This window comes from Pongo pygmaeus, chromosome 18, assembly GCF_028885625.2.
Source record: "Pongo pygmaeus isolate AG05252 chromosome 18, NHGRI_mPonPyg2-v2.0_pri, whole genome shotgun sequence".
Taxonomy (NCBI): Eukaryota; Metazoa; Chordata; class Mammalia; order Primates; family Hominidae; genus Pongo; species Pongo pygmaeus.
Window position 1 is genome coordinate 31,324,667 of NC_072391.2, and position 18,178 is coordinate 31,342,844.

General features: G+C 50.6%; 1 protein-coding gene across 6 annotated transcripts; it reads right to left on the reverse strand.

Moving 5' to 3' along the window:
* Positions 1-744: 744 nt before the first annotated feature.
* CLN3 (CLN3 lysosomal/endosomal transmembrane protein, battenin) lies at positions 745-18,104 on the reverse strand. Of its 6 annotated transcripts, none has more exons than XM_054454449.2 (16): positions 17,861-18,104; positions 16,353-16,528; positions 15,814-16,167; positions 12,726-12,822; positions 12,028-12,099; positions 11,022-11,101; positions 10,816-10,901; positions 9,939-10,011; positions 9,708-9,851; positions 7,389-7,501; positions 6,008-6,054; positions 5,859-5,927; positions 5,709-5,764; positions 5,487-5,580; positions 1,203-1,343; positions 745-1,101 (listed from the first exon to the last, which is right to left on the reverse strand). In XM_054454449.2, the coding sequence occupies exons 3-16, from the start codon at positions 16,089-16,091 to the stop codon at positions 982-984; spliced, it is 1,470 nt and encodes a 489-aa protein (XP_054310424.1). In that variant the 5' UTR covers positions 16,092-16,167; positions 16,353-16,528; positions 17,861-18,104; the 3' UTR covers positions 745-981. The 6 variants fall into 6 exon arrangements, with proteins under 6 accessions (XP_054310424.1, XP_054310426.1, XP_063510318.1 ...); XM_054454451.2 differs by lacking the exon at positions 17,861-18,104 and having other exon boundaries at positions 15,814-15,892; positions 16,046-16,167; positions 16,353-16,671; XM_063654248.1 differs by lacking the exon at positions 17,861-18,104 and having other exon boundaries at positions 16,353-16,560.
* Positions 18,105-18,178: the final 74 nt, after the last annotated feature.

Below are 18,178 nucleotides of genomic sequence, written 5' to 3' on the forward strand. Positions count from 1 at the left end.
ATAATAATAAAATGCCTCGGGTGCCAACCCTGCCATTCATTAGCTCTGTCTACTCACTGATGGAACAGTGAATAGATAGATTTGATAGGGGCTGGACTACATGATAAAGCAACTGTAACAAAATGTTAACATAGAACAGGGTGGCGCATACTCAGGTTGATTCACTGCACAATTCTTTCCACTTCTCTGAAAACTTTCATGCTGGAAAGAATGTCCAACATGATTGTTTACAGATTGTCCCAAACAACGAATGCATGAATGAATGAATATGTAAGGCCTCAAAGACGGCAGAGGCCAGGCACAGTGGCTCACACCTGTAATCTCAGCACTTTGGGAGGCCAAGGCGGGCGGATCACCTGAGGTCATGAGTTTGAGACCAGCCTGGCCACATGGCAAAATGTCGTCTGTACTAAAAATATAAAAATTAGCCGGTAGTGCTACACCTGTAATCCCAGCTACTCGGGAAAATGAGGCAGAAGAATTGCTTGAACCAGGAAGTGGAGGTTGCAGTGAGCCAAGATCACGCCATTGCACTCCAGCCTAGGTGACAGAGCAAGACTCTGTCAAAACAAAGACAGAGCGAGACTCTGTCAAAACAAACAAACAACAAACAAAAAACAAACAAACAAAAAAAGGGAGAAATCTGCTGACATACCTTCTTTATGCTGTCTATACATACGAAAGTGGGCATGTATTACTTTCATAATAAAACTTTCTTTTTAGAGACAAAAACGGTGTAAGAAGTCCACGGATAAAATCGGCATTTATTCAGAGGGCATGATGCCAGGAAGAAACTCCCCAAGTGGGAGACAATGGCTGGCCCCCCTGCAAGGGAAACAAGGCTTCAGCCCTTCCCTACTCCCAGACCTGCCGGGAAGGCCGGGAGCACAGTTCGTGGAGGGTCTCTGGGGTGGGCCTGGGTGTCTGACCTGTCCCTCTGCCCACAGGTGAATGTGACCTGCGTCCCAAGGATCCCGAGTATCAGGAGAGCTGGCAGAGGAAGTCGTGCAGAGGCAAAGCCAGGAGCCCCGACAGGGAGATCCCCAGCGTGTCAGAGATGCAGGTGGCCGCCATTGCAAACTCCCGGTGCTCATCACTGGTCTGGGAGGGCAGAGAGCAGGGGTGAGGCTTCAGTCCCAGACATCCCTGCCCTGGATGTCCCTGGACAGGCCACCCACAGCCCTTGCCCGGCTGGTGCTGACCTCCAGGGCGATGTTGTGGAAGGTGTTCACGTAGGCTGCGCCTCCCAGGAGCCCCTCATACAGAATGATCAGGAAGACGAGGTAGATGCTTGGCAGAAAGCCGAACCACACATCCGCCAGCAGGAACGCCAGGTTGAGGCACTGTGAGCAGAGGGAGAGGCTGAGCCTGGGACCAGGGCAGGACAGGGAGGGAGAGAGGGCCTCCCCTCCAGGGGCCCCTGGTTCTAGGAGTTACTGGTGAAGGAGAGGGCTGCCAGGTCTAGATAAAATCTCAACACCAGCCCGGCGCAGTGGCTCACACCTGTAATCCCAGCACTTTGGGAGGCTGAGGTAGGCAGATTGCCTGAGGTCAGGATTTCAAGACCAGCCTGGCCTGGTCTCTACTAAACATGGTAAAACCCCATCTCAACTAAAAATACAAAAATTAGCTGGGTGGAGTGGTCCTGTAGTCCCAGCTACTTGGGAGGCTGAGGCAGGAGAATCGCTTGAACCTGGGAGGCAGAGGCTGCAGTGAGCCAAGATCGTAGCACTGCACTCCAGCCTGGGCAACAGAGAGAGACTCCATTCCCCGCCCCCCCCCAAAAAAAAAAATTCTCAACCTCAGCCTGGTGTGGTGGCTCATGCAGGTAATTCCAGCACATTGGGAGACCAAGGTGGGATGATCACTTGAGGCCAGGAGTTTGAGACCAGCCTGGGCAACATAACAAAACTCCGTCTCTACAAAAAATTTAAAAATTAGTTAAGCATGGTAGCACGCACCTGTAGTCCCAGCTACTCGGGAGTCTGAGACAGGAGGATTGCTTGAACCCAGGAGGTGGAGGCTGCAGTAAGCTATGATTGTGTCACTGCACTCCAGCCTGGGTGACAGAGCAAGATCCTGTCTCAAAAAAAAAAGGCTTCTTAAAGGAAGTGGGACCATCGAAACCAGGATTTCTCAATTGCAGCACTCTTGGCATTTGGTGCTGGTCATTCTGCGTGGTGAGGGCTGTCCTGTGTACGGCAGCGCATTTAGCAGCATCCCTGGCCTCTGTCCACTAGATGCCCATAGCATCCCTCAGTTGTGACAACCAAAGAATGCCTGCAGACGTTGCCAAACATCCCCTGGGCAGCAAAATTGCCCCTGTTTGAAAAACCGCTGGTTCACTATGGCAAAACAAGGTGGGAGTAGCTGGGCATCCTATTCAGCTGGGCTCGAACTCCTGGCCTCAAGCAGTCGCTGCCCCCCTGCCTCAGCCTCCCAAAGTGCTGGGATTATAGGCAGGAGCCACCGCACCTGGCCAGGAAGCCTCCTTGATCCCCACCCCAGGGTGTAGGTCCCACCTCTGTGCCCCAGTACCTCAGGGAGGTGCCATTCTCCCAGCCCTGACCACGCCACATTGCCTCTTGTGCAGTGTGTAGGCCTCCTCCTGGAGGTTCATACTTTTCATATATGTAAGAATCGCCTGGGGATCTAGGTACAAATGCCCCAAGCGGGGCTTACCCTAGAGATCCTAATTCATTAAATCTGAGGGGGACTTAAAGATGAGCATTAAAATGACACACCTCTAGCCAGGTGTGGTGGCTCACGCCTTTAATCCCAGCACTTTGGAAGGCCAAGGCGGGTGGATCACCTGAGGTCAGGAGTTCAAGACCAGCCTGGCCAACATGGCGAAACCTCATCTCTACTAAAAAATACAAAAATTAGCCAGGTGTGGTGGTACGCGCCTGTAATCCCAGCTACTCAGGAGGCTGAGACAGAAGAATTGCTTGAACCCGGGAGGCGGAGGTTGCAGGGAGCCAAGATCACGCCATTGTACTCCAGCCTGAGCTACAAGGCGAAACTCTGTCTCTAAAAAACACAACAAAACAAAAAATGTGCTGGGCGTGGTGGTGTGCACCTGTAATCCCAGCTACTCGGAAGGCTGAGGCTTGAGAATCGCTTGAATCTGGGAGGCAGAGGTTGCAGTGAGCCGAGACTGCACCGCTACATTCCAGCCTGGGCAACAGAGCGAGACTCCATCTCAAAAAACAAAACAAAAAACATTATAGCTAAAAACATGTAGCTTAAAACCATAAGCTACATGTTTCAGTGGTATCTAGAAGCACCCTGAGTTATAAATTTGGGGTTTTATGGGTACAAACCCTGGGCTTGCAGCACTGCTCAGATACATAGGGAAGGAGGCTGGAGGATATTTACATGCTTTTGCCACAATATTAAAGTGTAATTTTTTTTTTTTTTTTGAGATAGGGTCTCACCCAGGCTGGGGTACAGTGGCATGATTATGGCTCACTGCAGCCTGGAACTCCTGGGCTAAAGCGATCCTCCTGCCTCAGCCTCCCGAGTAGCTGGGATTACAGGTGAATGTCAACACACCCTGTTGTTGTTTTTTGTAGAGATGAGGTCTCGTGATGTTACCCAGGCTGCTCTCTCAAACTCCTGGGCTCAAGCAATTCTCCCGCCTGGCTTATCTTTTTTTTAAATTTTTCGTAGAGATGGGGGTCTCACTATGTTGCCCAGTCTGGTCTCAAGCTCCTAGCTTCAAGTGATTTTCCCACCCTAGCTTCCAAAAGTATTGGGATTACAGGTGTGAGCCACAACATCTGGCCTAAGTATAATCTCTATTTCTGTATTTTGCTATCACAGAATTGAGTTCCTAAGTCTTTTTTTTTGTTTTTGGAGATGGAGTCTCGCTCTGTGGCCCAGGCTGGAGTATAGTACTGCAATCTCGGCTCACTGCAACCTCCATATCCCAGGTTCAAGCAATTCTCCTTCCTCAGCCTAGTGAGTAGCTGGGATGACAGACAGGTGCCACCACGCCCGACTAATTTTTGTATTTTTAGTAGAGACGGGGTTTCACTGTGTTGGCCAGACTGGTCTCGAACTCCTGATCCTGACCTCAGGTGATTCACCTGCCTTGGCCTCCCAAAGTGCTGGGATTACAGGTGTGAGCCACCAGGACTGGCCAAGTTCCTAAATTTCAAGGGCAGAGGACTTTCCTGTCACAGTTGACAGTTTATTGTAACAGTTACCTGCAGGGGCTGTGGATTGTAACCTTGAAACAATGAATGCTGGTTATATGAAACTCCTTTTATTAGACCGTTGTAAGGAAGGGTGTTTGTGCCCTTAAAGCTGTAAACTACTGTTTGCCAAGGGCAGTTGAATTTGCTCACCACCCTTAAGATAAATAACTCATTGACTTCAAAGTCACCGATGCTATAATAATTAACTATCTAGAATAAAAGAACTGTACATTTTCTTATAGTTAGAAACATTATTTGAAAGCCTGTCTCTGCCTGAGGTAAGTGACCTATGATCATGCCACTGTACTCCAGCCTGGGAGACAGAGGAAGGTCCCGACTTTTTCTTTCTTTTTTCTTTTTCTGGGAGACAGGGTCTCGCTCCATTGCCTATGTTGGAGTGCAGTGGCATGACCTTGGTTACTGCAGCCTTGACCTCATGGGTTCAAGTGATCCTCCCACCTCAGCTTCCCAGTAGCTAAGACTACAGGTGTGCGCCACTACACCTGGCTAATTTTTGTAGAGATGTGATTGTGCCATGTTGCCCAGGCTGGACTTGAACTACCAAGCTCAAATGATCCACCTGCCTCAGCCTCCCATAGTGCTGGGATTACAGGCATGAGCCACCTGGCCCGGCCTAATCCCAACGCTACACACACACACACACACACACACACACACACACCACCAAAACCTTGTTCTTCGATTCTTTCTCTCATCTCTATTTCTTACAACTACCCTGAAAAATAGGTATTGGCCACACCCAATTTATACATGAGGAAATTGAGGCTCAGAGAGGTTCTGAGACCTGCCCTAAGTCACACTGTGGCTGAGTACTGAAGCTCGGTTTTGCTTGGCTCCTGAGGCTATACATTTTACATGGAGCCCTGCTGGACTTTGATTCCCTGTGCTAAGAAATGATAGTGTACAATTTACACTTCCCTGTAATCCCAGCACTTTGGGAGGCTGAGGCCGGCAGATCACCTGAGGTCAGGAGTTCAAGACCAGCCAATATGGCAAAACCCCATCTCTACTAAAAATACAAAAATTAGCCAGTTATGGTGGTGGGCGCCTGTAATCCTATCTGAGGCAGGAGAATCACTTGAACCCGGAAGGCAGAGGTTGCAGTGAGCCAAGATTGCGCCACTGCACTCCAGCCTGGACGACAGAGCAAGACTGTCTCAAAAAAAAAAAAAATTTACACTTCCCACTGATAGTGGGAAGCAGGGGGGTTTGGGGAAGCTGGGAGCCAAGCTGGGAGTGGAGTGAGGGGCAGGGGTTTGGTACCTGCAGCAGGGCCAGGGCCCAGGTGAAACGGATGCGACAGCAGCGGAGAGAAGAGCGGGAGGCAAAGACACCAGCCTGGTACAGCATCTGGTACCTGAGGTTAGGGTAGGGGGTAAGAGAGGAGGCTCCTCCAGGGACCATCCCGTTCCCCTGGGTGCCTACTGGGCAGGGCAGCCGCATCACCATGGCGCCCTCCCAGCCCACTGCCCTCGCTCCTCTTACCAGCGGTATTGCTGAGCATGACTCAGGGAAGTGTTCCGGAAAAAGAGGAGTTCAAACTGCAGCAAACACCAGACAGGGGAGATGGACGGGGCCGTGCGGGTCCCAGCCCCAATTGCCACCTCCACACCCCTCCCAGCACCCCTCACTTACAAGTCCCTGGTTAATGAAATACTCGGCGAAGTAAACTACCACCAAGGGAACAATGTACCACAGCAGACCCTGGAAAAGGCGGAAGATATAAGCAGGGGGCCCGGAGATGAGCAACCCCCACAGGGACACACCCCAGCCAACATCCGAACCTTGAACACTGTCCACCTTTCCCGAAGGGAGAGGCTGGAGCTGGAGCCTGCAGGGGAACAGAGCGAGAAGGGCGGATGAAGTTTTCACACTGAAGACTCGGCAAAGAGGCGCCGGTGTCACAGAATTAACCAGACCACGCAACAGTGGGAACTGACTTACATGCCACTGGACTGGACACTTAAAAATGGTTAAAATGGCTGGGCGCAGTGGCTCATGCTTGTAATCCCAGCACCTTGGGAGACTGAGGCGGGCGGATCACCTGAGGTCAGGAGTTCAAGACCACCCTGGCCAATATGGAGAAACCCCATCTCTACTAAAAACACAAAAATTAGCCGTGTGTGGTGGTGGGTGCCTGTAATCCCAGCCACTCGGGTGGCTGAGGCAGGAGAATCACTTGAACCCGGGAGGCAGAGGTTGTAGTGAGCTGAGATTGCGCCATTGCACTCCAGCCTGGGCAACAAGAGTGAAACTCCGTCTCAAAAAAATAAAATAAGATAAAAAAATAATAAAATGATAAACTTCGAGTAATACTTTACCATGATGAAAAAAAAAGCTAACCAGGTGAGACCTCTTCACATCTCTTTTATTTTAATTTTTTTTTATTTTTTGAGACAGAGTCTCACTCAGTTGCCCAGGCTGCAGTGCAGTGGTGCGATCTCGGCTCACTGCAACCTCTGCCTCCCGGGCTCAAGTGATTCTTGTGCCTCAGCTTCCCAAGTAGCTGGGACTACAGGCATGCCTGGCTAATTTTTGTATTTTTAGTAGAGATGGGGTTTCACCATGTTGGCCAGACTGGTCTCAAACTCTTGACCCCAGATGATCCATCTGCCTCAGCCTCCCAAAGTGCTGGGATTACAGGTGTGAGCCACCACGCCCAGCCAATGTCTCTTGTACAGCTACACAGCTGGCCATTGGCCCACCCTGCCCTGTCTCACTGGCCATTCTCTGGTTCTAGAACATCCTAGCTTATCCCCACCACAGGCCTCAGCACTTGTGATTGGAATGCCTGGCACATGTTAAGTACTGAATTAATACCCCTCCCTTTCTCCCTCCCTCCCTTCCTTTCTTTTCTTTCTTTCCTTTTTTTTCTTTTTCTTTTTCTTTTTTTTTTTTTTTGCGACAAGGTCTTGCTCTGTTGCCCAGGCTGGACTCAAACTCCTGAGCTCAAGCGATCCTCCTGCCTCAGCCTCCCAGAGTGCTGGGATATTACAGGTGTGAGCCACTGTGCTCGGCCTCAACAAGTACTTCTCAAATAGACAAAGGCTTTTCCCATAACCAGTACACTCACTCTCTTTCCCCTCTTAACTATGTCTATTGCAGAGGAAAAGGCCAAACCCAGAGGGAAAGAAAGTGACCTCTCTGAGGGTCTGTGTCTCCTACCTGGCTTCGACTCCGGGGCCTCGGTTCCTATGAGGGGCTGCCGGGCTGCACTCTCTGCCTCTTCTTCCCCTCCAGGGTCCTGGGCCTCAGGAGATGTGAGCAACAAGAAATAGCTAGGAGTAGGATGAAGGCAGGGTCAGAGAACCCTACTGGCTGGGAAGGTCCCCAGGGACCGTCTAGGCCACTGTTTTCCCCGGGAACACCTCTACCTTTGAACACTTCCAAAGATGGGTAGCTCACTGCCTCTAAGGCTCCTACGCTGTGCTGGAGAGCTGCAATTGTGGACAAAGGCTTCCTTCTTTGGAGCTGAATTTATCTCTTTGTTGTTCCTATTCATGGGCCTTTGTTTTGTTTTGATTTTTTTCAGAGACAGGGTCTTTCTCCATCACCCAGGCTGGAATGCAGTAGTGCAATCATAGCTCACTGCAGCCGCGACCTCCCAGGCTCAAGTGATCCTTCTGCCTCAGCCTCCCAAGTAGCTGGGACTACAGGCATGTGCCACCAAGCCCGCCTCATATTTTCCATTTTTTGTATAAATGGAGTCTCGCTATGTTGCCCAGGCTGGTCTCAAATTTCTTGCCTCTAGTGGTCCTCCAGCCTCAGCCTCCTAAAGCACTGGGATTACAGCCGTGAGTCACTGTGCTCAGCAGGCCCTTGTTTGGACTCCTGGCTCATACCTAGCAAGTCAGTTCTGTTTTCTGGCCATTATTATTCTAATGGTTGCTCTAGCTCTCATTAATTATACGTTCACTCTGCATAGGCCAGAACTTCCTCAATTTTAGTCACTTAGGTTCTGGCTTCATGTTATTTGCCATATCCATATTCCTCCTGTATATATATATTTTTATTTAATATTTTTCTTTAAATAGACTCACTTTTTCTACCTAGACTTGTCCTAAGCACTAATCTTGTGAAGGGCCAGGTATAACTGGCTAGTTCAAAGTATGTGTGCTTTTTTTTTTTTTAGATGGAGTCTCGCTCTGTTGCCCAGCCTGGAGTGCAGTGGCACAATCGTGGCTCACTGCAACCTCTGCCTCCTGGGTTCAAGCGATTCTTCTCCTCAGCCTCCCAAGTAGCTGGGACTACAGGCAAGCACCACCAAGCCTGGCTAATTTTTGTATTTTTAGTAGAGATGGGGTTTCACCATATTGGCCAGGCTGGTCTCGAACTCCTGACCTCGTGATCTGCCCACCTTGGCCTCCCAAAGTGCTGGGATTACAGGTGTGAGCCACCATGCCCAGCCAAAGTGTTTCGTAATATGCATGAAAATACACAGAACTAATCAGGCCGGGCGCGGTGGCTCACGCCTTTATTCCCAGCATTATGGGAGGCCAAGGCAGGCGGATCACTTGAGGTCAGGAGTTCGAGACCAGCCTGGCCAAGACAGTGAAACCCCATCTCTACTAAAAATATAAAAAATTAGCCAGGCATGGTGGCATGGGCCTGTAGTCCCAGCTACTCGGGAGGCTGAGGCAGGAGAATCACTAGAGCCCGGGAGGCCCAGGCTGCAGTGAGCTGAGATCACACCAGCCACTGCACTCCAGCCTGAGTGACATAACAAGACTCCGTCTCAAAAAAAAAAAAAAAAAGGGAGTCGCCGTGGCTCAGGCCGGTTGCCCTGGCATTTGGGCAGGCGAGGCTACACATTCGAGGCCAACCTGGTCAACACTGATTTAAAAAAAAAAAAAAGGAACTAATCAAATAAAGTCCACCCTCATCCTACTTCTAATCACCTTGGGAACCACACTGTGCTGAATGCATTACCCTCATCACCTCCAAGGAAAGCAAGAACGACTGTCATTTGAGATATGGGGAAACTGAGGGTTCAGAGAGGTGGAGTAACTTGTTCAATGCTACAGAGCTAAAAAGTGGCAGCTCCAGGACTCACATGTGGGGCTATCAGAGTCCAGATTCTGCCTCCCTTCAGAGCAAGGTAGGGACTTGAAGATTGCAATCATAATCAAGTTTTCTTTTCTTCTTTTTTTTTCCTGAGACAGTCTCACTCTGTCGCCCGGGCTGGAGTGCAATGGCGCGATCTCGGCTCACTGCCACCACTGCCTCCGGGGTTCAAGCGATTCTCCTGCCTCAGCCTCCTGAGTAGTTGGGACTACAGGCCCCCGCCACCACACCTGGCTAATTGTTGTATTTTTAGTAGAGACAGGGTTTCACCACGTTGGCCAGGCTGGTTTCCTGACCTTAGGCGATCCGCCCTCCTTGGCCTCCCAAAGTGCTGGGATTACAGGCGTGAGCCGACATGCCCAGCCATGGCCAACTTTTCTCTCCTTGGACCCCTCTCCCTCCCGGCTCAGGGCAGCTCACCTGGCCAGCAGTAGGGCAGGGATACCCAGCATGGACAGCAGGGTCTGCTGAGGGGAGAGGCCAGCCTGGGTGAGGCCCAGGTAGGACAGGGCCCCCAGCAGCCCAGCTCCCCCAGTCCCTGAGGACCACCAGGAGATCACGGCCCTGGGAAGGAGAACACAGGAACATTCAGGAGGACCAAGGCTGACCATGGGACAGCCTCTCCCCACACTCCCTGCTCCACCTACTTACCTGGGGTAGAAGGCAGTGAGGGAGAGGAAGGTGACCTCCCCAAGGCCTGATGAGATGCTAGCGAAGACCACACCTGGGGGGAGGACAAGCACTGGGATGGTCACACCTCACCTTGCCACACTGCCCAGGCACCTAATGTGTCTGGTCATGGCCTCCTCAGTATCAGCTCATAGAGGCTCCAACAGATCCCACACATAGGCCAGGTTCCAGGTCTGAAGCAGAGCCCCACTCCCCTGCATGTGCCTTCATGGAGAGTGGCACCTCCATCCACCCAGTTATCAGACCAGGGGCAGACATGCACCCTTGATGTCTCTGCCCCTTCATCAGTCTTTTTCTTTTCTTTTCTTTTTGGAGACGGAGTCTCGCCCTGTCACCCAGACTGGAGTACAGTGGCGTGATCTCGGCTCACTGCAACCTCTGCCTCTCAGGTTCAAGAGATTCTCCTGCCTCAGCCTCCCGAGTAGCTGGGATTACAGGCTCGTGCCACCACACCCAGCTAATTTTTGTATTTTTGGTAGAGACTGGGTTTCTCCATGTTGGCCAGGCTGGTTTCGAACTCCTGACCTCAGGTGATCCACCCGCCTCGGCTTTCCGAAGTGCTGGGACCATAGGCATGAGTCATGTGCCCGGTCCATCACAGAGTCTTGACTTTGTTCACCTCAATCTCCGTCTAATTCATCCATTTTCTCCCATCTCCTCCACTGCCTTCCCCTCCAAATTGTCCCAGTCTCCCATCTCCTACTGCTGATAGCCCTAGCAGGCTTCTAAGGGTGACAGAATGAATCCCTTTCCTCTGGGAGGCTGGGGAGACTCTTCCCACAAATGCTGTGATGTGGTTCCTCGGGGCCCCCCATCTAACACAGAACCACACACTCACCACACAGGCTGGTCCCCACGGAATGAGAAAAGGCAACCAGGACGAAGCTTCCAGCAGCACAAATCCCACTGACGAGAACCCGGGGGCTGAGGGGGTGAGAAGGGAAGGGAGGGGGAACGTCAGTCTCTACTCTCAGCATCTCAGCCATCCCGGCCTCCCCTTTCTCAGCTCCTGCCCACCCTGCCTCCCGCTACCCTCACCCAGACCTGTAGGGCAGCAGGTGAAGGCCAAGAGGAGCCAACAATTTGATGATGAGTGTGGGGAGGATGTCCGCCAGGAGCACAGCCTGGGAAAGGAGAATAGAGTGAGACCGCAGAGCTTCCAGGGGACAACCCTCCCAACCACGTGGCCAAGGAGAGGCAGGAGCTGGCCAAACAGGCCTGCTACAAACACAGGCTCTGGAGTGAGGCACACCTGGGTTCAAGTCTTAGCTCTGCCACTCCTTAGCTGTGTGTCAAGAGTTTATACTCTCTGAGCTTCAATTTCGTCATCTGGAAAATGGGAATATCATAGTGCCTAGCTCACAGGACTGCTGTGTGGCTTAAATGAGCTAACATACGGTACAGACAGAAAGGACTCAGAAACTATATATATATACGTATATATATATATATACGTGTGTATATATATACATATATATATATACGTGTGTATATATATATATAGAGAGAGAGAGAGAGAGACTGAGTCTTATCATTCTGCCACCCAGGCTGGAGTGTAGTGGCTCGATCTTGGCTCACTACAACCTCCACCTCCCGGGTTCAAGTGATTCTCCTGCCTCAGCCTCCCGAGTAGCTGGGATTACAGGCATGCACCACCATGCCTGGCTAATTTTTGTATTTTTAGTACAGATGGGGTTTCACCATGTTGGCCAGGCTGGTCTCGAACTCCTGGCCTCAAGTGATCCATCCGCCTCAGCCTCAGAAATTATATTAAGGTCTCAATTATTACATATATATATATTTTTAATTTTTTTCCTTAAGATGGGGTCTCACCATACTGCCCAGGCTGGTCTCAAACTCCTAGGCTCAAGTGATCCTCCCACCTTGGTCTCCCAAAGTGCTGGGATTACAAGTGTGAGCCAATGCGCCCAGCCCAGGTCTCAACTGTTTTAATCATGACAGTCCCAGCTGGGTAGCGAAGGGCTGGGAGTGGGGTCTATAGACCCAGGGGCCCTGGGTCAGGCAAGGACCAGGTGAGATGAGTACGCACAGCCGTAGAGACAGAGTTGCAGTCAAATCGTGATGAGCTGTTGTGGGGGATCGGCGTTGGGCCTGGGTCCACCTAATGGGAGAAAAGCATGTCTTTCACCCTGGAGGCAGAGGGATAGACACACAGAGCCTGGCTCCCGTCCCCAATCTGCCTTCACTTGAAGGATGGCTGTGGGTCAGCAGTGACTGACTTCTCAGGACCTCAGCGTCTCTGCATGCACAATGAAGAGGGGGTTTCCATATGAGTCTCACCCTACTAGACCACAGGCCACAGACGGCCCTGTAAATGGACCTTGTTTAGATAACACATTCAAGAGCTTTCTTTTTTTTGAGATGGAGTCTCACTCTGTTGCCCAAGCTAGAGTGCAGTGGTGTGATCTTGGCTCATTGCAACTTCTGCCTCCTGGCTTCAAGCAATTCTCCTGCCTCAGCCTCCTGAATAGCTCAGACTACAGGTGTGTGCCACCACACGCAGCTAGTTTCTGTATTTTTAGTAGAGTCGGAGTTTCACCATTTGGCCAGGCTGGTCTCGAACTCCTGACTTCAAGTGATCCGCCCGCCTCAGCCTCCCAAACTGCTGGGATTACAGATGTGAGCCACTGCGCCCAGCCAGAGACTGGAAACTTTACCCCCCCTTGTCCCACCCCCTCATCTTCCCACAGGGACTAACTATGGTGGTGGTGGTAGAGAGTCACTTACATGGCTCTGGTTTCCCGATGTCCTCTCGTGGCTAAGTATGTCGTGGGCAGCACTCAGCATCACCACATAAGAGAAGTTGTTGCAAAGGCCCAGCAGCCTGGAAGGAGCAGGACAGGTCTCAACTCCCTCCTCATCCTGCAGCCATCTGTAGCCTTTGTGCCAAACCTTCCCTTACCTGTGCCCTTCAATCAGCCCCCTCTTTTTTTTTTCCTCTATCACCAGATCCCATCCTCATTCAATGTTGGGGTCAAAAATACAGGCTTTGGTGCTTGGGCAAGATAGTGAGACCCCCGTCTCTTCAAAAAATTTAAAAGTTAGCCAGGTGTGGTGGCTCGCACTGTAGTCCCAGCTACTTGGGAGGCTGAGGTGGGAGGATTGCTTGAGTCCAGGAGTCAGAGGCTGCAGTGAACTGTGATCATGCCACTGCACTCCAGCCTGGGTGACAGAGCAAGACCCTGTCACAAAAATAAAAAATAAAAAGGAAAAGGCCGGGTGCAGTGGCTCACACCTGTAATTCCAGCACTTTGAGGGGCTGAGGTAGGTGGATCACCTGAGGTCGGGAGTTCGAGACCAGCCTGACCAATATGGAGAAATCCCGTCTCTACTAAAAAATACAAAATTAGCTGGGCGAAGTTGCACATGCCTATAATCCTAGCTACTCAGGAGGCTGAGGCAGGAGAACCACTTGAACCCGAAAGGCGGAGGTTGCGGTAAGCCGAGATTGCGCCATTGCATTCCAGCCTGGGCTACAAGAGCGAGACTCTATCTCAAAAAAAAAAAAAAAAAAGGAAGAAATAGGGGCTTTGGGATCACAGACTTGGATTCACTTCCAGCCTCCAAGGCCTCTCCCAGAAACTCTCTGTGACCATTCTCTCCCGCGAGCTCCCATTGTGACTCAGTTCCTGGGGCGTTTCTCATCCTCTGATGCACTGCAGTACAGTAAAAAAAAAAAAAAAAAATCCTGGGGCAGCCGGGTGCAGTGGCTCACACCTGTAATCCCAGCACTTTGGGAGGCCGAGGCGGATGGATCACTTGAGGCCTGGAGTTCGAGACCATCCTGGCCAACATGACAAAACCCTGTCTCTACTAAAAATACAAAAATCAGTTTGGCGTGGTGGCTCCCGCCTGTAATCCCAGCTACTTTGGAGGGTGAGGCACAAGAATCGCCTGAATTGGGAGGCGGAGGTTGCAGTAAGCCAAGATCACGCTTTTTTGAAACTTCTGTCTCAAAAAAAAAAAAAAAAAAAAAAATATATATATATATATATATATATATATATATATATATATATACTGGGGCTTGAAACCGAAAGGACTGTGTTCAAGCCCCAAGTCTGCTGTTTAGTAGTCTCAGTCTACTCATGTGTAAAATGGGGATACAAATTTCTCTCCCGACTATCCCCCCAACAGAATGCTGTACAGATCAAAACAAGATAAGACCAAAGGCCTTTAGGATCCAGGAAGAGTTCTGTTTGTTTACTCTCATCTCCCAGAGCTGCATGCAGTGATGGGAGGGAATCTGGGTCGGGTGCCAGAGATTTCATCAGGGGCCTTTTCATAAGCCTTGGAAGTAGAACTACAATACTACTCTTCCCATTTGACTGTAGAGGAACCAGGTCAGAGAGGTTAAGTGACTCTTCCAAATAGTACAAGGGAAGCCATTTTCAACCCAAGCTGGAAGTGGGTTGAGGATCCAAGTCCTCAATGTTTAGGTTAATGCTAGAAGTATTTCCTGAGGCTTGGTATTTGAATGATTTTAGAAGGTATGTGGATGACCTTTTAAAAAGTTTCAGGGCGGGGCACGGTGGCTCATGCCTGTAATCCCAGCACTTTGGGAGGTGGAGGCAAGCGGATCACCTAAGGTCAGGAGTTCCAGACCAGCCTGACCAACATGGTGAAATCCTGTCTCTACTAAAAATACAAAAAATTAGCTGCGTCTGGTGGCATGCGCCTGTAATCCCAGCTACTCGGGGGGCTGAGACAGGAGAATCGCTTAAACCTGGGAGGCGGAGGTTTCAGTGAGCCGAGATCGTTCCACTGCTCTCCAGCCTGGGTGACAGACTGAGACTCTGTCTCAAAAATAAAATTAAAAAAAAAAAAAAAAAAAAAAAGCCGGGCGCGGTGGCTCACACCTGTAATCCCAGCACTTTGGGAGGCCGAGGCGGGCGGATCATGAGGTCAGGAGATCGAGACCATCCTGGATAACGCGGTGAAACCCCATCTCTACTAAAAATACAAAAAAATAGCCGGGTGTGGTGGCAGGCTCCTGTAGTCTCAGCTACTCGGGAGGCTGAGGCAGAAGAATGGTGGGAACCTGGGAGGCAGAGTTTGCAGTGAGCCGAGATCGCGCCACTGCACACCAGCCTGGGCAACAGAGAGAGACTCTGTCTCAAAAAAAAAAAAAAAAAGGTTCAGGCCCGGCATGGTGGCTCATGTTTGTAATCTCAGCACTTTGGAAGGTTGAGGTAGGAGGACCACTTGAGGCCACGAGTTTGAGACCAGCCCAGGTCCCATAGTGAGACCCCATCTCTATAAAAAAATTTAAAAATTAGCCAGATGTGGTGGTGCACGCCTGTAGCCACAGCTACTTGGAGGCTGAGGTGGGAGAATCACTTGAGCCCAGGAGTTCCAGGCTGCGGGGAGCTGTGATTGCACCACTGCATTCCAACCTGGGCAACAGAGCAAGACCCTGTCTCAAAAATAAAATAAAATAAAATAAATAAAAAAAAAGTTTTAGTAGTGATGCATTTATTTAAAAGTTCATTAGGAAAACGCTGGTTTTCCATGTGGAGTCGTGATTTAAAGTTTTCTTTTTAAAAATATGTGCATTAAAAAACGTTAAGGCTGAATTGGCTGGAAGAAAAAAGTAAATAATCCTACAGGTGGTATGAAGATCTTGGTAAATCCGGAAGGTGATAAGGAGTGAAGTTTGGAAATTTTACATGCTGCCCCCGGGGCAAACCAGTGGATTCAATAAATATTTGTGGGTTCAGCTCCTTTGCGCAGCTTAACTCTTTCTTCCCCCTTTCCTCCTGTCACTTCCCTCTTCTCATGCCATTGTCACTTGCTGAACTCTCAGGCCACTCACCAGAAGCCCACCGCGTTCTTCCAATGCGCGCCCTGATGGTCCAACAGAGGGAGCCGTGGCTCCGGGACGGTCTCCTCCCCTGGGAGAGCGAGAAGAGGGCATGACCCCCACCCACGCTCAGGTGCACGACGACTCCATGCGTGTCCTCCCGGGGCCGAGTCAGCTCTCACTCCCCTCAGGTGGGCTGCGAGCCAGAGGTGGTCGCTCCATGAGGGTGGGCGGGAATACTCACCCTCGGAATCCGAAAAGCGCCGCCGCGAGCCCGCACAGCCTCCCATCGCATCAAGTTCAGGTCCCCCGAGGGTCCAGGGTCATAGAGTGTCCAAAGGGGGCTCCCACGGGAGGGATGAGGGTCTGCGACAGGCGACAAGGATCAACGCCCGATTGCCGGTCCCAGCTCCGGCTTGTCTAGGGCACTCGCGCCCCGCGATCCATCAAGGAAGCTGGGGGCTCCATCTCGAGCGCCCTACGACCCACCACGCCCCACCCATCGTACTCTGCCCCCGCCCCGTCTACAGCAGGGACCCTGAGGCCTGTACCTTTAAGAGCAGCAGAATGTTCTGCACTATGCGGAGGCAGGTTGTCGGATCACGTGACAGCACCCGTGTGTTCCCCCATCACGTGCTCAGAGGTTTTTCCTACTTCCGGGTCCTCTCTGTCTTCGCTTTGGGCCTTCTCGGCTTCGGAGCATGAGAAAGGGAGGGGCCGGAGAACCCTGGAACCGCAGGTTTTAAACTGGAGCGGGTGGGAGCAGCAAGCAGAGCCGTGACCTTAGATCAGTGACGCCCAAGAGCGAGACAGTATCCTGCCAGCACCAGTTATGGCTGTGAGAGGCTTCAGCTCCTTTCCTTCAGCACTCACTTGCCAGAAACAAATATGGCCACCTGCCCACTACCCTTTTTTTTTTTTTTTTTTTTTTGAGGCAGGACTGTTTCTGGTTGCGAACAAAGACGACCAGCTTCAGGTCATTCTTATCCCCATCTGTTGACCTTACAAATTGTTTTAGAGACCTAAATAAACATAACACTCATCTAAGGGGATTTCGTAAATGATCTATTGGCAGTATCCAAGATGTTAAGAGATCCCTATTTCCAAATTATCCTAGAACCAGAAAATATCACAGCACGTCAACCCTTGGTGTTACAGATGAGAAAACCAAGGTACAAATATAAATATATATATATAAAATAATGTATATGTATAATATATATATATAAAAAACAAAAATTAGCCGGGCATGGTGGCGCATTCCTGTAGTCACAGGTACCTTGGAAGCTGAGGTGGGAGGATCACTTGTGCCCAGGAGGTTGAAGCTACAGTGAGCTATGATCACGCCACTGCACTCCAGCCTGGAGTGCAGGCTGTGAGTGAGATCCTGTCTCAAAAAAAGAAAAAGTAAAAAAGAAAAGAAGATATATATATGAAAAAAATTGGAAAGTTGCTGACAATCATACAATGTTAGACCTAAAGGTGACCTCAGAGACCTGTATGGTGATAAGAAATAGAGCACCAGAGGCAGGGAGCCATTGGGTTGGCTCCAGGCCGCTGCAGGATTGCTGCCTCCAGCAAAGGTGGTGCTTAGACCAGATTTTTTTTCTTTTTTTGACAGGGTTTTGCTCTGTTGCCCAGGCTGGAGTGCAGTGGCAGGATCTTGGTTTGCTGCAACCTTGACCTCCCAGGCTCAGGCGATCCTCCCACCTCAGCCTCCCGAGTAGCTGGGACAGCAGGTGCGCACCACTGTGCCCAGCTAATTTTTGTATTTTTTGTAGAGACTGGATTTTGCCACGTTGCCCAGGGTGGCCTCAAACTCCTGAGCTCAAGCAATCCACCCGCCTTGGCTTCCCAAAGTGCTAGGACTACAGGCGTGAGCCACTGCACCTGGCCAGACTAAATGATTTTAAAGCCTAAGATTCTGATGCTGTGATTTCATAGAATTTCCCTAATTGGAATAGGAAAGTGGGGCTGGGGAGGGGAGAAGGAGGGTACGGGGAAGAGAAGTAGAGCAAGGTCACTTTATGCAGTTCCAAATAAGGAATCATACCCTTACCTTCCTCTAGCTGGAAAGCAGCGTCCTGCATTCTCTTCTTGTCCTTGGCCTCATCTCTGCTATGGGCTGTGCCACCTCTATATGCTCTTTCTCACCACCAGGCCTTCAGAATGCAGTTTGAGATGTGCCCTCTCGTCTGGGCGTGGTGGCTCATGCCTGTCATCCTAGCACTTTGGGAAGCTGAGGTGGGCAGATCACCTGAGGTCAGGAGTTCGAAACCAGCCTGGCTAACATGGTGAAACCATGTCTCTACTAGAGATACAAAAATTAGCCAGGCGTGGTGGCGCACACCTGTAATCCCAGCTACTAGGGAGGCTG